The following is a 22,734-nucleotide window of genomic DNA, read 5'->3' on the forward strand; positions in this document are numbered from 1 at the left end:
GAAGCTGGCATGCTAGAAAGCTGTGATTCCATAGAGGAAGAGCAGAAAACAGATTTGGGGTTAATTTGCATTTCAGACTCGCCTGACTCCTAGGCTGCGATGCCAGAAATCTGCTGATTTGCACTCTCCTCCTCTCTTCTATCTCTCTGTCTCATTTTTATCTCTATCTCAATTTTCACTATTTTCTTGATTTACTGTCACTTACTGTCACTTATGTCACAAGCTGTAATAGCTGATTCTTTTGATTAATTTGAGCCTGTGAGTGTAATGAAATTTGTTGAAAATCCAGTTGCCTAATTTAAAGTGATTACCACTTAGTGCGCTATTCAGTACCTGAAGGAAAAATATCTTTATTAATGGACTGCTAAAGTGAACTCACTGTACTGAATCACTATTGTCCCCTTCAGCTCGTTTATAGTTCAGACTATGATACGACTTGTTTTCCCACCTCTCTCTCACTGCTGGAGGACAACAATGCATATGTGTGGTGAATGCAGATGCAGTTTTAAGGGTTTCCCATTCTTCATTCAAATAGTCCAATTAGGGGATAGCATATATATTTAGAAATATATTCGAGCTGCAGCTATTGATTATTTTAGTCATTGAGCAATCTATCAATTACTCAATTATTATTAATTGAGTAATCGGATTAAAGAAAATACTTTTGTCTTGTTAATGAGCAACGATAAATATTCACCAGAGAAAAAAAAAAACACAGGTCTTTCAAAATGAACTGCTCATTGGTTTCTTAATTTAAAACTGCAGTGTTTTTAAGTTTAACCCTTTAACCCCTGGAATTATTTTGTTGTTTTAGCTGTAGAAGTGTCAAAAAATATGCTGCGAGTATGCACTTTTGCCCCTTTTTTCAGGACTACTACTTCTTTCAACATCTGGTATACTATACTTTCTGAGTGTGTAATTGGGGATTATTAACAGAAAAATACAACAAACAAAATTTAAATTTGACAGGTTTTTAATAAATAAGGCATTCAAAATCTACATTAAAAAAAGCTTTAGAATTACAATTTTAAGTTTGAACTATAAAACACTTAACAACAATGAGTTAAGTGACAAACTATGTCCCTATAATTTGCTTTGGGGGTCTCTTTTTCTGAGTAAGACCAGGCGTTTTCGGCCCCTAATGGTACACCAGAAAGCAGTTCCTTTCAAGTTGTAGGCAGAGGCCTACATTGCACTACTGGCACTTTCAAGGAGTGCTTCTCTCGCAGACAGTGTACTGCTTCCTCCCATGCTTGCTCTCTGCCTATTTCTCACATCTCCTGGAAAATGTCCTTGACTTATGGACTCAGGCCTAGCACAAAATGAACACCTAGGAGGTGTGTGAGTTCCTCTTGGAAGACCTGGTGAGTCTTGTGTTTCTGCTGCCTGCTGATAACCAATTCTTTATGAATATAAAGCTACTGGTTACTGGAATGTCCAGAAGACACTGGGCATTTGTATTTGTGCAAAAAGCGTTTTAGGACGTTGTCTAATAAGTTTAAGAAGATTTCACCTGATTATTGTTCAGCAATGAGTGGAGATTGAACATTGGAAGTTCTTTTTGGTCTGAATCTTGGAGGTTGAGGGACAGCATCAACCGGGTCTGCCTCTGGCTGTTTCATACAAAATCCGTAAAACTAAACCCCCTGATTGTATGTACGTCCCATATTGAAATTACATTTTTAAAGAAAACAATTTCTTAAACACAAAAAATATATAAATAATATCTAGTACAGTCAAAGGTCAAAGTCAAATAAAATAAGATATATACGCAATCTAAACTAAAGCATAAAAAATGATCTTTTTGTCTTCTTGGAAAGCTTTCTTACATTAATAGGAGGTAAGTATTGTACTGTACTGTATTCTTTATTTATTTTTTAGATTGATCTGAACTGCTGTTTTGTTTTGTGCTTAGTTCTCAGTCTGTTTGCTTGTTTTTGTTTTTGCTTTGTTTTTGGGTTGTTTGTTTATTGCTTTGTGGGGGTAGGGGGGGAGGTTTGTTAGTTTTTTGGGGGTTTTTTATGGCCCCGAACTGTACACTTTATTATGTTATGTAATTATGTACTATTTGTGAAAATGGAAAAACGAATTATATATGAAAAAAAAAATTCCCCACTCGCTCCTGTGGGTGGTCAATTCTTCAAGCTTGGGTCCTCTACCAGAGGCCTGGGAGCTTGAGGGTCCTGCGCAGTTTCTTAGCTGTTCCTAGGACTGCGCTCTTCTGGACAGAGATCTCTGCTGTTGTTCCCGGGATCTGCTGGAGCCACTCGCCTAGCTTAGGAGTCACTGCACCTAGTGCTCTGATTCACCTACACCCTCCACATCTTCTCGAGCTCTTCTCTGAGCCCTTGGTCTTTCTCCAGCTTCTCGTGTTCCTTCTTCCTGATGTTGCTGTCATTCGGAACCGCTACATCGATCACTACGGCCGTCTTCTTCTGTTTGTCTAACACCACTATCTCTGGTTGGTTAGCCACCACCATTTTGTCCGTCTGTATCTGGAAGTCCCACAGGATCTTAGCTCGGTCATTCTCCACCACCCTTGGGGGCATCTCCCATTTTGACCTTGGGACTTCCAGGTTATACTCAGCACAGATGTTCCTGTACACTATGCCGGCCACTTGGTTAGGGCGTTCCCTGTATGCCTTGCCTGCTAGCATCTTACACCCTGCTGTTATGTGCTGGATTGTCTCTGGAGCATCTTTACACAGCCTGCACCTGGGGTCTTGCCTGGTGTGATAGACCCCAGCCTCAATGGATCTTGTGCTTAGTGCTTGTTCCTGTGCTGCCATGATTAATGCTTCCGTGCTGTCTTTCAGTCGAGCTTTGTCCCACCACTGGCAGGATTTCTGGATATCAGCCACCTCCTCTATCTGCAGGTGGTACATACCGTGCAGGGGCCTGTCCTTCCATGACGGTTCCTCGCCTTCCTCCACTTTCTTGGGTTTCTGCTGCCTGAGCACGCTGTCAGTTGGGGCCATCTTTGTGATATATTCGTGGATGTTGCTTGTCTCATCCTGGACTGTGGTGCTGACACTCACCAGGCCCCCTTCCTTCCGCTTAGCGTACAGCCTCAGGGTGCTGGACTTGGGGTGAAACCCTCCATGCATGGTAAGGAGCTTTTTTGTCTTGATGTCAGTGGCTTCTATCTCCTCCTTTGGCCAGCCTATTACCCCAGCTTGTAACTGTCCTCTATGTCTGAAATGTTGCCTTCTGGTAGTTTGATCCCCTACGTTCTGACTACCTTCCCTCTCTTTGTTATCATCCGACTCCGCCACATCCCCATTGAGTTCCTGATGAAGGCTCTCAGGGTCCTGTTGATCTTATATAGTTCTAGGCATTCCAGGATCCAGGTGTGGGGCATTGAGTCATAGGCCTTCTTGTAATCAATCCAGGCAGTGCACAGGTTGGTCAGTCTGGTCCTGCAGTCTCGGCTGACTGCTTGGTCTGCCAGTAGCTGGTGTTTTGCACCTCTGGTATTCTTGCCCATCCCTTTCTGTTCCCGCTCATGTGTTGACCCATGTGTTTGTTCATCTTAACCGCTATGATACCTGACAGGAGCTTCCACGTGGTGCTGAGGCAGGTTATTGGTCGGTAGTTGGAGGGGACCGGTCCCTTCTGGGGGTCCTTGAGGATCAGGACTGTCCGGCCTTCGGTTAGCCATTCCGGGTGTCTCTCGTCAACTAGCAGCTGGTTCATTTGTGCTGCCAGGCACTCGTGGAGTGCAGTCAGCTTCTTCAGCATGAACCATGTCAGGGCCTGGTGCTGTCCAACTCTTTATACTGGAGACCCTTTCTTGAATATCTGTCACTGTGATGGTTACTGGACCCTGTTCGGGGAGGTCGCTGTGGTCTGCCCTCAGACTAGCCACTGAGCATTGCCGTTATGGGTTGCATCCTTCTCCCATATGCTCTTTCAGTATTGTGTTGCTAAAAACAGATGTTATGATGGTGCAGTCATTAATTAATATTAATAATAATGCAGTGTCCAACTTAACAACCCTCAGGTTAGTTTAATGGTCCATGTACATTTTTACTGGCTTGTGAGAAAAGCTTTAATTTTTATATTTTTAAATATAAATGTACCTTAATTCATAAAATAGCTTATATCATCTCACTTTTAATCTGAAAGCCTTCAGTAAGCAGTATAATTTAAACTTGGTAACAGCCTAGGTTAACACGTTATCTGCATATTTTAATACAACTTCTGGAGGCTTACTGCTGATTTTTTGCTGTGTAAAAGAAACAGCAGTGGATGGAGGAGCTAAAAAGTTAGCTTTTCTTCCCATCTGTTTAACTCTGCCAGCATCATCATCACTGTTGCCATTGTGTTATCAATACTTTTGTTTAAAACTGGTAGCTACATGGGCTTATTTTTTTTTTTTTTTAATTTTTATTCATAGGCCGCTTGGAAATACGTTTGTGTTGCAGGTCTGTTTTTACTCGCAAATCCAGGTGAGACGTGCATTATACATGGAAGCAAAGAATTTGTGTAGAGAATTTTTTAAATCTAATCAAACTAATTTCTCGATAAATTTCGTGATGCATGCTCACTCATCCAGGTAAGTAAATCCCAAAAGGTTGATTCTGTTTATCTGGATGCAGCGTTTTCAGTGGGAGAAACGTTTTTGTCACTCATCTAAGTGACTTCTTCGGTCTCAGCTGACTGCAGGTTTCCAGCTGGTGAACCAGTTGCTAATGGATGAGACACACCCAAAATGGCTAACTGAAGGCCGGACAGTCCAGATCACCAAGGATCCCCAGAAGGGACTGGTCCCGTCAAACTACTGACCAATAACCTGCCTGTCAGGAATCATAGCAGCTAAGATGAACAGGTACATTGTTCAATACATAAGTGGGGACGCAGAAAGGAATGGGAAGAAACACTGGACATCAACTACTGGTAGATAGAACAGTTGCTTGAGACTGTAAGACCAGACTGACCAACCTGTACACCACCTGGACTGACCACAAGAAAGCCTACAACTCAATGCAACACACATGGATCATGGAATGCCTAGAACTGTACAAGATCAACAGGACCCTAAGAGCCTTGACCAGGAAGTCAATGGGAATGTGGTGAACCACCTTTAAGCCAGTTGCAAAAGTCCTCATCAATTGGGGGATTTACCAAGGAGATGCTCTGTCCCCACTGCTGTTCTACATAGACCTGAATCCCCTCAGTCAGATCATTAACTGGCTATGGATACTGACTATGAAATGGAGCAATCATCAGCCAACTACTATACATGGATGACATCAAGCTGTATGCCAGGAGTGAATGAGACATTGATTCACTGATTCACACCACTAGGATCTACAACAGTGACGTTAGAATGTCATTCAAACTAGTAAAGTATAGTCGGATGGTAACGAAGAGAGGGAAGGTAGTCAGGATTGGGGGTATTGGACTACTAGAAGGCAACGTTGCAGACTTCGATGACAGCTACGTGGGAATCCTACAGGCAATGGAAAACCATGAAGACCCACTAGAAAGGTTGCAACCACCAGCAGAATGGAAAAGACAATATCTAGGCACCATGAGACTGTACGCTAAGCGGAAGGAGGGAGGCTGAGTACTAGTGACTGTCAGAACCACTATCCAGAAGAACATAGATCCATGAGTCCATCATGAAGATAAGCATAACTGATCACGTGTTTAATGAATACCTTAGGCAGCAGACACCTGAGAAAGAAGAAGAGCAAGAAGAGGAACCATCATTGATGTATAGATCCCTGGGCGACATGTCTGATAGAAGAAGTGGCTAATCAAGAAATCCTACCAATAGCTGGACAAAGTTGGATTGAAGGAGAGCTTTCTCTACGCCTGTATTAATCTTCTGTGTTCCTATTTTCCTCATTTTCCATCTCTAGTGTTGCTCTTAGACAGATTTTTAGTCTCCATCTGTCCTCATTTGTGTCCTGCAGCGTAGGGAGCTATTAGAGTGATAGAATTGAGATGCACAGCAGGGGGAGATATAGACTCAGAGAGAAAGAAAACTGGAATTAAAGAGAGTGAAATGGAGGTACAGGGCTTCAAATGAGAGCAAATGTTAAGCAGACAGATACATTTGATGCTCATAGCAAACACAAAAACAACATTATCTTGAAACTACATTAAAAAGAGAAAATAACAAAACTTACAATGCATCCTGAAGGTTATTCTTTGAGCTTGCACTACACCACTAAAAACTATTCCTTTACCAAGAACCATGGTAAAAAACCTTAGATATCGAAATTAAGATTCCCAAAGTACATTTCAGCAGAACAAATCAAATTGCTGAGCTTTAAATTGTGTTATGAAATAAACAAAACAAAACAACAAAACAACAAAAAAAAACCCAACGTAACATTAAGCAACATGCTCTCCAGCATAAATGGAATTACTTTAACGTGTAGTCTAACTTTTGGTCAAATTAGAAGTTGAGGTGGGTGTATGTTCAATTACCTGCCCTTGTTTTTGTGGCAACATATATTTGTTCTTCATAGCAACAAGCAACAAGCTGCTAGGACAACAAATACCTTAATAGAATAAACAGGCTTTCAACCAGGAACTTTTCACACTTGACCATCTCTATTACACAAGCAAACGGGCATGCTGGCAAAAGTAGTTAACCTTAGTTATTTGAGTCTACCATTTCCGTAAACTCAAATTATTAACTAGCATGTGGTACTCCTGTCCAAGAATGCAGGTGAGATAGCTGACAATTGTATATATGTTTATGTTTCCATGCTCTGTCTTCCTTTAGATCCAGATATAAATGTGTTTTCTTAACCAAATACTATTACTGTATGTGTGAATGAGTGGATATGAAGTGACCATTCCATGTACAAAAGTACATGCATGTACAGGCACACACATGGGTGTGAGATTGCATGTTACTTGTGTCTGTCAGTTTGCATGTTTCCTGCACTGAGCCACAGGAGGCCATCATTTGACACTTCAAAGTACTTATGCATAATCCTGTGTGGATTCATTTGCACTTGAAACCCACAGATTGAGAGTGAGAAGGAGGGAAAAGCAGACCAGGAGAGGAGAGCGAGTGCAACGCAAGCTGAGGAAAAACTCTGACCATGTGCAACATAAAATGTGCTCTCAAGAGTATGTGGATTGTGTGTGTCTGGAGGAGCAAGATTACATGAGTCATATTCTTGACAATTTTGCCTCCTTCCATCTCCACCTCTCTCTCTCTTTACTATAGTGTGTATGTTCATCTTCCCTTTTTTTTTTTTAATTTTTGGAGGAAATTTTGAGGAAAGCCCTTACAGGGATGCCCTGGTGGGATTCATTCATGCATGGGAAACTAACTAACATATTGTGCTATACATCACAAATTGATGCACATTTTTTTAATGTATTTATTTATTTTAATGTGTTTTACTTTTGTCCATATTTGCTTAGATTTAGGTCAGACCTTTTGGAAACCTTCCTCTAGGGTGTAGCTATTTAGTAACTTAGCCTGCTTGTGTTATATATGGGCAGGAAAACATGATTTGTGGTGTGTATGATGTTATCTCATGGTTTTTAAGTGTCTGCCTAGCCATCACAGCGTAATGTCACACCCTCAGGCTATGATGCCCAAGCGTGTTCGCCCTAAGAGTGCAATTTGTTCAACTAGTATGATTGCTGCATGCTGCAATACAGCTGGACTCGGACACAGATCACGTAGTGTGATCGCTGTGTGTGTCCCAACACAGATCTTCAATGCTTCCTCAGTGGCAGGTAGATCTGTAAAAATGGCTTTGTTAAGTAATTAACAAATACGTGAAAGGACTGTGTGTCATCACTTCTCCAATTAGGCGGTAAAATACAAACAATCATGAAATTCATACTGATTACGAGTGCTTTTAAAAAAGCACATGTCCATGAAAGAGAAAGAGAGCAAGACAGAAAGACTTTAGGTGCTGAGACAAACTGATGCGTTCATTGAATGCAGCATGGGTTCAGGTCAGCAGGGGAGTACACACAGTTTTGTTTAAGCACAGTACGTGGCAACTTAGTTTAGTATGATTTAGTTGCATTAGTCTGGAATCTATCTGTTAGTCATTGGCATTCCTGAAGAACCAGTAGCTGTCTTGGCTAAGAATTTACTATAACCTGTTTACAAATGGAGACATTTTTGAAGGAGTTTAAAAAGGTAAATCTTTATCAAACTTCACATTTTAAAAAATCAATGTGATTTTTGCTCTCAACAATGATAGCATGGCAGTTAACCTCTGGGGGGTCCTAGAAAAATGCATACACTATTGGGCTTAGAGCCACAAATCGACCACGCCGTGAAAAGTGCCATAAAATATCTATATATTAATATTTTTTTCCACTTTAAATTAGCCAATCTTTTAGACCTACTTCTCCTTGAAATATTCATATCAAGTTTTAATTACATTTCGCGGATTTTAACCCTTTATATCCCAGTTTCGTCACATGGCCGCACTGTTTTTTTAGCCCCAAAAAACAAAGAAATCAAATATTTCCCAAAAGATACAATTCCAAGGCCCGGACTCCCGAGTACCACCAACATTCGGAAGATGGCCCATTATTTGGTTGTAATGACCGTGGAATGGGAAATAGCGTTTATAATGGGTTTCAATGGGGCACAAATCGACCACTCGGACCAATAGTGTAAGTTTATCTGTAGCTCAGCCACTGAAGCTAATTTAAGGGAGTCAGACTGGAATTTTGAAATATATGTAACCAGACTTTTTTTTTGGGAAAGTTGGCTATATTCCGTTCAACACAGTGCAAATGGCGTGTATACGAACAATGAAAAATGGCACAAATCGACCCAAGACCACCCAGAGGTTAAAGAATGCTTAAACCGGTTAGGCCAATAAAAGCTGACTGACTACAAGACAGCTGCAAGCAAACATCATGCACTCCTGGTGTATTACGTTGTTTGCATCAAAACTCCTGCGTGACTCATTTATGATTTTATATTTATATATATGAAATTACATTAATATGACTGCTTGTTGGCTGACAGCAGTTTACTTACCTGTTTGCTTTTCTCATGTAGATTGACTTCATTCTGGGGTAAACAAACATGTAAATTTAGCATAAATATGGCACAAGTAACTACACAAGTTAATGTTTCTTGGCACACAGTATTGTGGTTTTCTGTCGCAACAACACTCTCAATGACTTTTTCTTTTTTGTGACAGCTGATACACTTTTATGGTGCCCTGTCAGCAGAGCAGTGTGTGTTAATTTACGTGTGTGTGTTTGTACGAGGCTCTGAGTTCAGTTAGACTCCAGAACTTTTATTTTATGTCAATCCAGTCTCTGAGTTCTCTAATAATTGTAAAAGTGCCAAAAGTAATCTTGAAAACAGTGACTCATACCAGTTTCAAAACTTTTAGAGCCTCACAGCACTTGCTCAACTAAACAGCTACTCTGAAAAAAAGAACACAATCATGTTATCCCTGTGACTTCAACCTTGTCTGACAGCTTGTGTGCAACCATACTTCATGGTATGGTTTTATGAGTTTCTTCAAACAAACAGAAAAAAAGATGGGACTTGCTTATCTGTTACAGAATACACCAAAGTTTCTACTTCTGACTTTCGGCACAAACATTTTTACATAGAAAACACACGACGTAATGGCTCATCAAAATGAAACGGATTGGAAAGCAAGTCTTAACATTCAGTCTTGGGTGTTGTGACAAGCACAGTATTACAGACTAGTTGACTTCAAAATCTTACAGTTAAGATTAGAGGGTTAATCTCAAGCCATGTTTCTAGAAATGTAGTGTGCGTGGATGAAGCTTCAGAAGTACAAATGCAGTTTCTATAAATGTAGAGCTAAAGATCAGATTGTTACTTGAAAGTGTATGCAATTACTTAAGAATGAGTAAAAGGGCTGAAACCACTGGTGGGCAACACTGGAGTAGATGACGAGCAGAACAAGGCAGGCGTTCGAGCCCAGTGTTTTTTGTTTATTTTATTTTTCTATATTGAGGAGGAACAGTGCAGTTTAGAAGAACTGCAGTGTCAGTGGTAACCAAAAGCAGGGTTGGCAAGGTTTGACTGGGGCTCTATGCAGCACTTCGTCTCTGGAGACGACAGAGTGCAAAAACTCAGGGAAAGACTAATCTGCCATATATAGATGGCGATGTTTTCTGAGGTAGTTAAAAGTTAAGAAGCTCCACAGTCGCAAGATGAAAGCTGCCTTGAGATGCCGAAAGCTCTACACATTGTAGGATCCTGTGTGCTTCTTAGTGTGACAGATTTGGAAATTTGTTGCTAAAACTTAGAACCAGAAGAAGCCATGCAATTTCAGTTTATGGTCTTGGAACCAAACTGGAACAGCTCTGTATTGTTCCAACATTGATGGAGATGTCAAAGCAGCAAGCTCAAAGTATATATGGTGAAGTTAGCATGTTATATAATCCACCAGGTTAACTGTTTTAGGAACAAAATGTGCACATTTGTGTGTCTTGCTGGCATCGAGTGCTGAGTGATTTGTAGCTAGACTAGACTGAGCAATGTGACTCAGAACCTCTGCTGATGTAAAGATGTGTGGTTGAGCTGTTTTGGATGAATCTAGGTCACGCTGTTCAGGGCGTGCAACGTTCACAACTAACTAGCCATGAGGGAGAGAGAGAGAGAGAGCAATAACTACGGTTATTAGTGTCTACCCCCCTCACCCAGCCACCAAATAGATTCGTCCATGTTTTTTGTGCATTCAGAGCATTTGTGAATGCATGTATGTAAAACCATGCCAAATATGCTTGTATTTACTGTATGTGTGTGTGTTTCTCTGCATTGCTTTGATGACTGTAGACAGCAGGAAAACAAAATAACCCTCAGGCACATAGCTGGAGAGCTGGAGAAAGTAAGAGAAGGAAAATGAGAAGATTGGAAGAAAAAAAGGAGAGAGATAAATGATCTGAGAAAAGGGACTATAACAGAGAAAAAATAAAGTGTAAGTATGCAGGGGGGGGGGGGGGGGAACGTACATACGAGGTAACAATAAATTGATATGGGACCCTTTATATTTCATTTATTATTTATTCACGATTATTTAGCTTGATTATATTTTCTTTTTCTTTGCCTAAGCACTCGTATTTCTATTTCATAAAGTTTTGCTTTTCATTAACTCAGAAGCTTAGAAAAAGCCTGAGGAAATGTTTAAATTTAACATATCTGCACATTTTTTTCTAATTGTTTTGTGCCTGTCTTTCTACAAACTGAACCTAACGTGAATGCAGTAACTAACACGTAATCATAAACAACAAATTTTGGACATGTTTTTCTCAGTTAGATTTTCCATAGTTTATAACTTGAGTTATATAGCAAGTTAATCTTGTTGAGGGTTTTGACTTTTTGGAAGTATCACAAAAATATGAGAGGAAGGAGAAGTGGGATGTCTGGAAGGAGTCCTTTCTTGCTGTTTCACTCTAATCACTGCTCACTTCTTTTATACCTCCACACAAACTCACTGCTCTCAAAAATATTTACCTCCCTGTATGTAACTCTGACTTTTAGTCCACACTTTCTTGAATATTAACACTACACACTGCTTGTTGTCATCCCTGTTTGAGGTGATATATGCAATACCACATATTTACCAGTTAAAAATATAAAGCTTAGGGCGTAGTCCCACACACTGAGTCAATGCTCTTTCTTGGTGAGGAAAAACACAAGATGTCTCTTAAATTCTTCAAATATTAGCATGTTGTAGTTAGAAATGAAGGGTTCAGTGCTACATGTCTCACTGCATATCACTGCTTTTGGTACCTGTTGAAAATCAAGCTTTGGCTGTTTGGCAGAGGTTGAGTCGTAGGGTGGAGGATAGTTCTTTTTGGCCTCATGCTGTCTACCATCTGCCAGCTCTCCTTTCATGCAATAAAAATGAAAGTATTATTAATGTCTCCAGTCCTAAACATTGTAGATTACTTTGTTACTTTCATTCTACCTCGAGAGGAACAGAAGTCATCTGATTGTAGTTCAGGGGAAAAAACACACCCTTAATTGATTGTTTTCCATCTCAGTGGATAATTGAAGAACCTTTGTAACACAATTAACAGCATTGGTTGTCTGATAGGTAACTGTAATGAGATTACAAAGTACAGCACTACAATTGTGAGTTACAGAAAAATGTAATGCGACTAGTAGCATGTTACTTTGTTTGCTGTGTTATACTCAGTACTTTTCATTAGAAGCATATCCCTATGTTCTTTCTCTTTACCTGGCTTTGTTACATCCACATATGTTTTTATATCTATGTCCACAAAAACAAATATCCACGATACAACAGTCTCTCCTTAACATGACATTGTAGATAAAATAACAAAATAATTGGATTTTGCTTTATTAATGCCTATAAAATCAGTTGACATTAGTTGACATTATTTTCTTTCTTCTGCGGGAAGATCATGTGTGGTAAAACTCACTCAGAAAAAAAGTAAGTTAAGAATGCATGATAGGCTTTTAGAAGAATCCATCCATCTTGATACGCGGCCCAGTCGCAGGGGCAGCAGCCTAAGCAGAGAAACCCAGACCTCCCTCTCCCCAGCCACCTACTCCAGCTTATCCGGGGGAACACGGAGGAGTTCCCAGGCCAGCCAAGAGATACAATCTCTCCAGCATGTCCTGGGTCTGCCCCGGGGCCTCCTATTGGTGGGATATGCCCAGATCACCTCACCCAGGAGGCATCTTTATCAAATGCCTGAACCACCTCAACTGGCTCCTTTCGATGTGGAGCACCAGTGACTCTACTCCTCCCACATGCCTCACCCTATCTCTAAGGGAGAGGCCAGTCACCCTTCGGAGGAAGCTCATTTCCGCCGCTCATATCCGCAGTCTCGTTCTTTGGGTCACTTCCCACAGCTCGTGACCATAGGTGCAGCGTGTGCATCATTGCATCTCTCGATCTCCCGCTCCCTTTTCCCATCACTTGTGAGCAAGACCCCAAGATACTTAATTCTTAATTCTTCTGTTGGAAGAATTACCCAGCTAACTTCATTTGCTGAGAAGCACCCCAGGCATTAACATTTAGATATGTAAGTTGATAGGGGTGCTATTTAAAGGCTGGGGAAGCTTCCCTTCCTTTTGGGAGGCAATATAATTTCAAACACTGAAACACTTCATTAGTAAAATTAAATTTTCTAGTAGTTGTGTTTCAAAAATAATTACAAATATAAAGTCGTGCCGGCATCATGGATATCAAAATGGCTCTCCGGGTGTCTGATTCTTCTCTGGCGGAATGTAACCTGTCAAAGACCTGAAGGATGACTGAGACAAGCTGTAGACCAGTAACAAATGATCAAAGAACAAATAGCTTGTATCCTTGCACCAGTACCCCACTCCTAAATTATTGCCTGATCACTTAGAGCTTTTTTACAGGTTCACAAAGGTCTTTTTGAGTGCCTCAGAATAACCATAACTAATCTTAAATGTGTTACTAAACAATGTATTACTGCCCTAAACTGTGTCGAAAATATGACACGGTCTATAAAATTAGGCAATTATAGGAACCAAGCTAACTCAGAGAAAGAACTCTAAATGGATGAATAGTCAGAGTCACTGAACTCGTACTCTCTCCTGGCATTTCCATAATAGAATGAATTGTTTTTCACTCTCTTTCCTTCTCACCTTATTTTATCTCTTTGTTGCTCACTCTCCCACACAGACTCTCAAAATCTCCCTCTCCTTTTTTTGCGCCTTAATACTCGCTCACTTTTTTCCCTAAGCTCATCCTACTCTCTCTCTCTCTTCCACCCTTCACATTGTGTACCTCTCTCTCCCCCACCCCCTCCCTCTTGGGGCTTGAGTGGTCGTAACGTAAGCGCCAGTCATCTCTTATCATCGCCTCTGTGTTCCCTGAGCGCGCGGCAGTCCACATCTCTCCCTCTGTCTCTTCTTTTCTCTGTCCTCTTATCGCTTCTGTTTGTCTCTTTCTGCCTTTTCTTTGGATGGTACACTAATAAGGAAAACTCAATGTCTGCCGTCATGTTTTGTGGCTTGAGAAGGGACGTTGGGGCAAACAGTGTCGGTGAGTGTGGAAGAGGGAAAATTATTTGATTGAGCGTTCAACAGTTTTGCAATTTGTATTCTTCGTTATTTATTTATCGGTGGCATTGTTGTGCTGATCGAACTATAGTTCCCAGGAATTGCCTCCCATTCAATAATTCCATGATGCATCCTGTTGTTTGGGAATTCGTATAATAAAAACAGTTTTCTGTAGGTGGCGCTCTTTTCTGTGTTCAGCTTTGTTCATGTTTTCTATTGATATAGTTTTTTTGTGTGTTTTCGTTTCTATTTATTTATTCTCAATTCAAACAACAATGCTTGTCACATTTGATAGGAGTGTTTCTTTTTTTTTCTTTTCTTATTTTCTTTGGTCACCGTTTTCTTGTCTCAGATTTATGCTTTTGTATTAGGTGTTGTGGTATTCTCACCGTGAATGGAAGATTGTGCAAAATTGGACTCCTTTGGTGAAAAACCATGATTGTTATTGTCAGGACTACTTTGTGAATTCAGGTATACCTTAAACGATCATGTTCATATATACTGTATGATGCAGAGCAAAGATAAGATTTGGTTCTTCATCATGGTTAATATGTGTTAACCATAGACTGTATAATAAGATGGCTGTAGCTACGGTGACATCACCTGCTGTTTTGTGAAGTATCATTTTAAAGTCTTGCGCATAGGACTTATTGAATCTGATTTGACCACATTTGGAGAAGCGGTTGGAGCCAGGAAGGTATCCGTGAACATTACCATTGGTTAACTAGCTTGACTGGTAGGGTCCATAACGTAGTCCATAACTCTCTGCCATATTGAATTAATCCAACGGGATGCATTATAGTGAAAAATAAGCTTCAAACTAAAAAAAAACAATTTGAACAGGTGCAACTGAGCCCCTTTGGCAAGGTATCCCTAAAAACAATCAGTGTACATAGACCCAAAATATGCAGTTTTTTTGGAGTTAGCATGACTTTGAAACTGATATATAATCAATTTTTAAACTAACATATTTCAACTAAACTGACTTAACCAAGCCAAGTATTTTGCATTGCCTAAACCAAACTAAGTACGTTTCATTGCTTAAACTTAAGTATGAAACTACTTATCTCATTGGGATCTTTTATTTATTTATTTTAATGAAACTTAAAATAAATAAATAAAAGATCCCAATGAGATATGTGACTCAAACTCCTGTCTGCCAGTCCATCCTGTTTATATACTGTATGTGCAATTTTTGGTCCTTTAAGGTGGAAAACGTTTGGATAAGTGAAGATGCATCAACATCTATTGTATGAGGTCAGGTTCATGCCCAGGAAATAAAAACAACAACAACAACAACAATAAAGCAAATGCATCGATGCATATTTTTTTTAACTATTTCTCCAATTCATGGTCATAGGTCCTATCACAGTTGTCATGAGCAAGAGGCAGGATGCATCCTGAACAGGTCATGAGTCTACTGCAGGACGAACAGATCAGACAACTATTTATGCCCATATTCATACCCACAGTCACCAATTGATCACCACTTAATCAGCAATAGAACACTTTTGCACATTACTGGTGCTACATCACAAAGTGGTATAAATGCTTTTGGAAAAAGTATCATATTGTTTTGTAAGATTATGTGCTATTGATTCAATTTGAAGTATTCCACATGGTGTCATAGCCAAGAAACAAAACTATCAACCATGATATCAGCATAACACATTTCTGATTCTATTCCTCTACAACATACAGTACATTAGTGTAGTAAAGTTAACGAGATGCATCAGGAGTATTAATAAGGTGAGCACCATCCTATTTCATGCACGAATGAACATAGTGGGAGATATATTCTGTGAAATGGCCTCAGAGACTAACCAAGATGATAACAATGTAGTGAGACTCACAAAGCTGCTTTTATTTCTTTTAGTTTTATGTAGATACAGACAGAGGTTTCGTATTTCACTGCATGCTTTGAGTTATTGCTGTAATTTAGATTCATTATTACAGAAGATTAAAACGGAAAAGTTAAGTTCCCTAACACTGCATATTTTAAAAGACTGTGACAAAAAACATTTTACTTTATTTTTTTAAGTAGTTTGATACTGTAGTTCTCATATGTCTCTTAGAATATGACCAAATAGGCAGTTTTTCACTTTTTTTGCTGTTTGCACTGTTTTGTGGGGCTGATTCAATCTCACCATTGCTGAAGGGATAAGGATATGAAGCAGAAATATACACTAAATGTATGATGAGAGCTTTATCACCATGTTGGCTTTCTGCCGACAGCTTGATTTGATCCTTTTTATTTTCTGAGCTGACCACACCGATAATTTAATATTCAGAGTGGACAAAGGTATAGACATTCTTCAGTTAAGGGGAGGTTAAGATGTGTGTCTTAAAAATGCATTGGTGAAAGTTAAAGTACTCTTTCAACTTCTTTATTCAAGTAAAGCTAAAAAAAAAAAAAAAAAAGAGTAGGATTGTTGACTACATTGTAAGTGGGAAACTCTGCCTCTACATCTAAAAATTTTAATATGTACAGTCAGGATTTGGTAAGTGTGGGAACCCCAAAATCAGAGTGGGGGAAAAATCACTTAAAAACAAGTCATAATAATTTCCATTGTGTGGATTTTGTATGCAGGCTGTGATGAGCCAACTTGTGCTGCTGCTCTAAAATTCACTGCTCTTTGGTATTTTCAACCTCTAAGCAGTATAAAGCATTTCGTAGGTAGAATTAAGTGAGCGAAGCATCATCATGTTAAAGGTCCAGTCATTCATTTTTTGAGTTTATTTATTGGAAAGAAAAAAAAGAATATTGTCCACATAAATATATGGTGATTATTATGCAAGTACGTCTTCCAACAAATTGATGCATTTTCATGCACTTTGAATTAATCCATAAATATACAAAGGCCCCACCAGCCTTAATACAGTGGCTGAGATGGACAGTCCCATTTTTACTAATCATCTTTTATGTAGGGGAGGAAAGGAGGACTCAAAGGTATTTGTGTGCTGTGGAGTCAAATTTTAATTCATACCTGCACCTTCAGACTGAACATGTAAAGGATCATACTTATGTTTTAGACAGTTCAACTTGGAAAATAGATTATTCCCTTTGTGCTTGCTCCTCTTTTGTAGCACCAGAAATTTTATTCATTCTGGTCCATAATTATATGTTTTTGCCTTTAGTCTGCAATAAGGATCACCAAGGTTGTCTTCTAAGTTTTATTGTTCCTTCCATTTACATTCAAATCGAGTTGATATCCAGAAGGTATTCAGTGACATAAAATAATCAGTCTCCTCAAAAACTTAACAACCCATTTATGAAAACATGCGATATAAAAGTAAAAAAAAATACACAAGTTACCTGAAAATTCTATTTAAGTACAATGAAAATATATGTGTACTTTGTTACTTCCCACCTCTGTTAATAGTGACAGTTGTGAGGCAGTGAGTATGTCAGAAATTATTATCAGCTTTGCATGTTGCATTCATATTTCTCTGTTGTTTCCTACAAACTGCATTTTGCTCAGCAAGTTGTAACTATACTCCTCTGGCAGGACATCTGTTCTCTGATTACAAGCATGACGATAATGCAGCTAAACAGAATGCAGACATGAGTGCTTAGTAGTAATCTGCAGTCACTGGCTTCTATTATTAAGTACACCTGTGCAACTATGAAGAGCATGATTAGACATTTGCATTAGATAATGCAAATATCAAGCCTGCCAATGACATGGAATTAACACATTTAGACATGTCGACATGGTCAGGTCGACTTGCTTAAGTTCAAACCAAGAATCAAAATGGGGAAGAACCGAGGCATGCAGAAAAGCATCTCTGTATGTACAAGATGGGAACCTTGAAGTAGATGCATTACAGCAGCACAAGACCACACCAACTGCCACTCCTGTCATCCAAGAACAGGAGTCTAAGGCAACCGTTCCAGCAGTCTCACTGATGTTGGAGAACAGAAGACTGGAAACACAGTTTCCAGCTTTCTGCTAAAGCATTCAGATAATGAGGGGGATATTTTCTTGGTAAACAATGGGTCCTTTAGTATAATTTGAGGATTGTTTAAGCTTACCTGACTACTATTGACCATCTTTATGGGCACAGTGTGTCTCGTAAAGGTCTCCACGGTCAAACTGAGCCTTTTTGGGATGTGGTGGAACGGCAGTGTAATGTAAATACAGACCAAAATCTTTTGTTAGTCGTGCCAGTATAATGCTGAAAAAGGCTCTGGGATGTTTTTAGCACCTGGTCGAATCTATGCGACAAAGAATTAAGGCTATTTTGAAGGGGAAAAGGGCCCAACCCAGCACTAACAAGGTAGACTTAGTAAAGGGACTACTGAATGTATAATTGTTAAGACTGATCATTTGTAATTAATAACACTATTTATAAAAATAAAAATAGAAAACTGCTTTTGAATATTTTCAGCGACAGAACAGGACATTTCTTACTGTGTCTTTAACACATTATGTTCTCTTCCCTGTCATTTACATTTTTAGACAGTTAGATAATGCTCTTACCTCAAGCAGCTTACTCCAGGTGCATCACGGCAGCGTGCGCGGGGGATCAAACCATGTGACTAATTAATGACGGGACTGTCTTTCACATCACAACACCCAGTTATTTCTCATTTTCATCACTCTTCTCTTTCTCTTCCTTTGCCGGTCCTCTGATAAAACCAGCTCAACTTAGTTAACTGAACATCAGTTTGAATCTGCTACAGAGATGTGTTGGCACAAGAAACAAAACTGTAACTTCAAAGGTGTTTTTGGCATCTTTTTCCTGCCCTACAACTGTCAAGCTGATTTCTCCTTGTGCCTGATTTTCTTCATCTGTGAGATTTTTCTATCTTTGTTGAAATCCAACAGTACTTTGTTTGTCATGTTTTTAGGGATGTTTGCCTCATATTATGGTGGATTTGGTGACATTTAATGTGTCTTATAGTTGAAATGCAAATCTCGTACAACAATGTATTTTTATGGCAATAATCAGATGACTAGGAATGATGTGGAGTGCATTTTTGCAGCGGTGTTTTTCAGAGTGTGTGGTGATAAAGCTTTTATAGCAGGAGTGTCAAATATAAGGCAGAATTGGCCTGGCAAAGACTCCAGTCCAGCCCACCAGATGGCACAGGAAAATACCAAAGGATGCATATAGATTTTAAACCTCTAACTATATTTTCACAAGTTTTACAGTTAGCTTTTCCTGTTGATAAAGACCATCGCCCTGTCAGCTCAACACAACAAGAAGTAAGAAGATGCCTGCTTGTAATTTCAGTAACTACAATAATCTTTAGTTCAGTCATGGAATTGCTTTTTACCATTTTCATGATGGTGTAAAAAATCCTCCTTACTCAATAACTTAATATTTCTTTGCAATATCCAATATTCTCCACATTGCTGGAGGTACTAATGTTAAAATCTTACAATTTGGTTGGGAAATCAAAAGCAGTAAATTTTATTTTTGGCCTTTCTTATCGTTAAAAATTCCTATTTGTACAAATGGTAAATGGTAAATGGCCTGCATTTGTATAGCGCTTTACTCAGTCCCTAAGGACCCCAAAGCGCTTTACACTACATTCAGTCATTCACCCATTCACACACACATTCACACACTGGCAATGGCAAGCTACGTTGTAGCCACAGCTGCCCTGGGGCGCACTGACAGAGGCGAGGCTGTCGGACACTGGCGCCACCGGGCCCTCTGACAACTGGAATCTGAGTGGCTCAGTTTTTTACTATATAATATTTGCTTCAATTTTTTTTATTTCTACCTTGTTATATCTCCTGCCTTTCTAAGCTTTATTGTTAAATACCAATACCAGTAAAACTATCTGTCATGAGAATGTTAAACTTTCAATCTTGTATCATTCAGAGCACATATTGTACATATTGGTTTTGATTTTAAGAATATGCTGATACATCTTTATTTGCAACACGTGTATCAGAATTGTCTGGCAGGCAGACAATGTTGTTCTGGATTTAATTTGTAAAACACCTGTATATTAATCATGTCACTAAAACCCACAGAGAAAAACTTCTGTATCACAGTGCCTGTGCTTAACAGTGAGACCATGATATAAACTAAACATTTCAGCAAAATATTCAGTATTTTTGTGTGGCATATTTTAATGCAGAAAAAAAATACAGCCTTCAGGTGAGAAGTGAAAGCCAGCCATTTCTCCTTTACATAGCTTATATCAGCTGTACTTCTTGAATTGATTTTCTTCATATCTTGAAGAAATGTCCTTTTTTCTTGCAATTGCAGATCTTAAAAACAAAAAATATCATTTTTTTGCCCTTATAGCACTGTTCTTGATGTCCTTAAAAAATATGTTTTGTTTCTGATGAGGCAAAAAAGAGAGGCTGTGAGCAGTGAAGCATTTTACTCTGGGAGAGTAAAACAATATTATAGGAACAAGTCTGTGAAGGTTCTCAGTCATCCAGGTCATCGTAGTCAAAGGAGCTTGCAAAGGAACAAATTATAGGAACAAATTATGTTATAGCAGTTTCGGTCATTATAATAAATATAAATACCCAAAAAAGAACATCTTTTGGTTAACTGTCTATTTCAGATGGATGCTGTACTGATGAATATTCTGTGTCATCTGCTTTAGAAAGTTTGTCACAGATAAACTTTAGCAAGAGTTTAGCTTGGCAAGAAAGAGATAAAGAGGTGACACAGAGCGAGAGAGAGAGAGAGACATGAGACCATTAGAACTAAAGTGTTGATGAGACCCCTCTGCTGCACCCCTATTCTACCCTCCAACCAGATCCATACAGGCAGCAATTACCACAACAGACAAGCTATTAACCACCCTAATTACTGCTTGTTCCTTCCATAGACACTCAGTGTGTGGGTGAGACATCTACTCTGTGTGTGTGTGTGTGTGTGTGTGTGTGTGTGTGTGTGTGTGTGTGTGTGTGTGTGTGTGTGTGTGTGTGTGTGTGAGAGAGAGAGAGTGTGTGTGTGTTTGGAGAGTGGGTGTAAAAAATTGTGCAAGAGGTGACAGAACTTGTATGTGTACAGGTCAGGATAACTGTGTGTGCACATGTACAACACACAATTTTTGCCATTTTTTCCCCCCGTCTGTTTAATATTTACTGAGTGGGTGGGTGGGAGGGTTACTGTTCATATGTGCGGTATTTTGCAGTTTTTGTTTTTTTCTGTATCTTTTTTATCCCTCTGTGTACCAGCTTTGTCATGAACAATAGCCAATTACACATCTTCAATTTCATTCAGCATCATAATGGCAGCAATCAGATGCGTTAGTATTCAAAAACTCAGAGCCTGTGTGTGTCTATGCATGTCACAAAGACACACACTCACACCCTACACACACTCACACACACTTTGTAGAGGTTCTAAACTGGCTACCATTAGGTAGGGATGGGTACCGGTACCGGACATAAACTGTAGTAATCAGACCGAAAAGCAGCGCAAATTTCGGTGCTTTGTTTCGGTGCTTTTTTTTTTCCCTGAGATGTAATACACTTTGAATTCTAGCCAATAATTTTACCTTTGCAAGCGTAGTAGGTGGGCCCAGGTACGTACGTTCTTTTAGAGCAAAGCTACAGATTAAAAATGCCCAAGGAGAGGCGGTCACAAGTCTGGCTGTACTTCACAGCAAAAGATGCAAACACAGCAGCCTGCAACAAGTGCTTTAAGGTGATACTGTGATACTGTCAAAGGAGGTAACACCTCAAATCAGATGAAACACCTGGCGACGTATAGCATTTTGTTAAAAGCCGAGAAATGCACTTGGGCCTTGGGCGGCATTGTAACGCCTGGGAGAACAGCCACACTGACCATTCATTGGAGATGACAGAATTTGGACGATTTTTAACTCTCAGTGATACCACAGTGTTTGTTTAATTTGGTAACTGAGAAGAGTTGGGACCTGGAAATGGATAATGTCATCAGACCTAAGAAGCAGATTGTAAACAATTTTCATGAAAAGACCAGAACAAATGATGTTTTAGTCTTTTTCTGTGTTGTTCTTACCTGTCATCTCCATTCATTCCTATTGAAGATATCAATTCTTTATAATGAGTCAATCAGGGTCCACTAGAAAAAAATCAAAATAGCCCTACAGTGAATGTGAAACAAAGACATACCAGTGACCGGGTCATTGATTTTTATGGTGCTTGTGTGACACTGAAACTTGATGTAACAGAGGAAAAATGTATGTTATTTCTTCAGATACACTGGCATTTGTTGTCGTTATGATCATTAAAGGGCAGTAACAATTTCAAGGTAGTGTGACCTAAACAAGCAAAAATATTTAGTAACATTACCACTAATGGTCTAGAGTAACACCACACAATTGAAAGGCTGCATAGCTTTCTTCCAGACTTGTTGGAATTTGAGAAGTCTGAAGAAAGGTTAAAAGGGATCTTAGTTGGGTAATTTTAAGGGTTAAGCTGTATGTTTCTGGTTATACAGGGTACTACACACATACACTACATCATCATATTAAGATTATTCTATAGATGTATGGTGACTCATTGCAACCTCACAGCAAGACACTCTTCAGTTAATGTCAGGGAAGGGCCTTTATACGTGGATAATGGCTTTCTTGAGTTAGTCTCCCATTACCTGTCGGCCACACTAAGGAATCTACAAATAATTATGGCAGACATATAGACGATGTGAATGACTATTTCCTGGATTTCCGTTGCATTTTGCTTTTCTTGCAAATCAAAATTAACATAAAGTTAAAGTGTCATTGCTAGTTTATGTAAGTTTGTTTGAAAATA

General features: G+C 39.3%; 1 protein-coding gene across 3 annotated transcripts in view; it reads left to right on the top strand.

The window, feature by feature from the left end:
* Positions 1-22,734, top strand: part of LOC113022170 (glutamate receptor-interacting protein 2-like) — a 181,780-nt gene that overhangs the window by 99,983 nt on the left and 59,063 nt on the right. Inside the window, exon 1 of one of the 3 annotated variants that reach the window (XM_026167299.1) lies at positions 12,572-13,994. The exons of the other annotated variants lie outside the window; for them this stretch is intronic. Coding sequence (XP_026023084.1) covers positions 13,940-13,994 — 55 coding nt within the window. The 5' untranslated portion in view covers positions 12,572-13,939. Of the gene's footprint in view, positions 1-12,571; positions 13,995-22,734 lie in introns of those variants that run through there. 3 annotated transcript variants of the gene reach the window in all.

This window comes from Astatotilapia calliptera, chromosome 5, assembly GCF_900246225.1.
Source record: "Astatotilapia calliptera chromosome 5, fAstCal1.2, whole genome shotgun sequence".
In the NCBI taxonomy this organism is placed as follows: Eukaryota; Metazoa; Chordata; class Actinopteri; order Cichliformes; family Cichlidae; genus Astatotilapia; species Astatotilapia calliptera.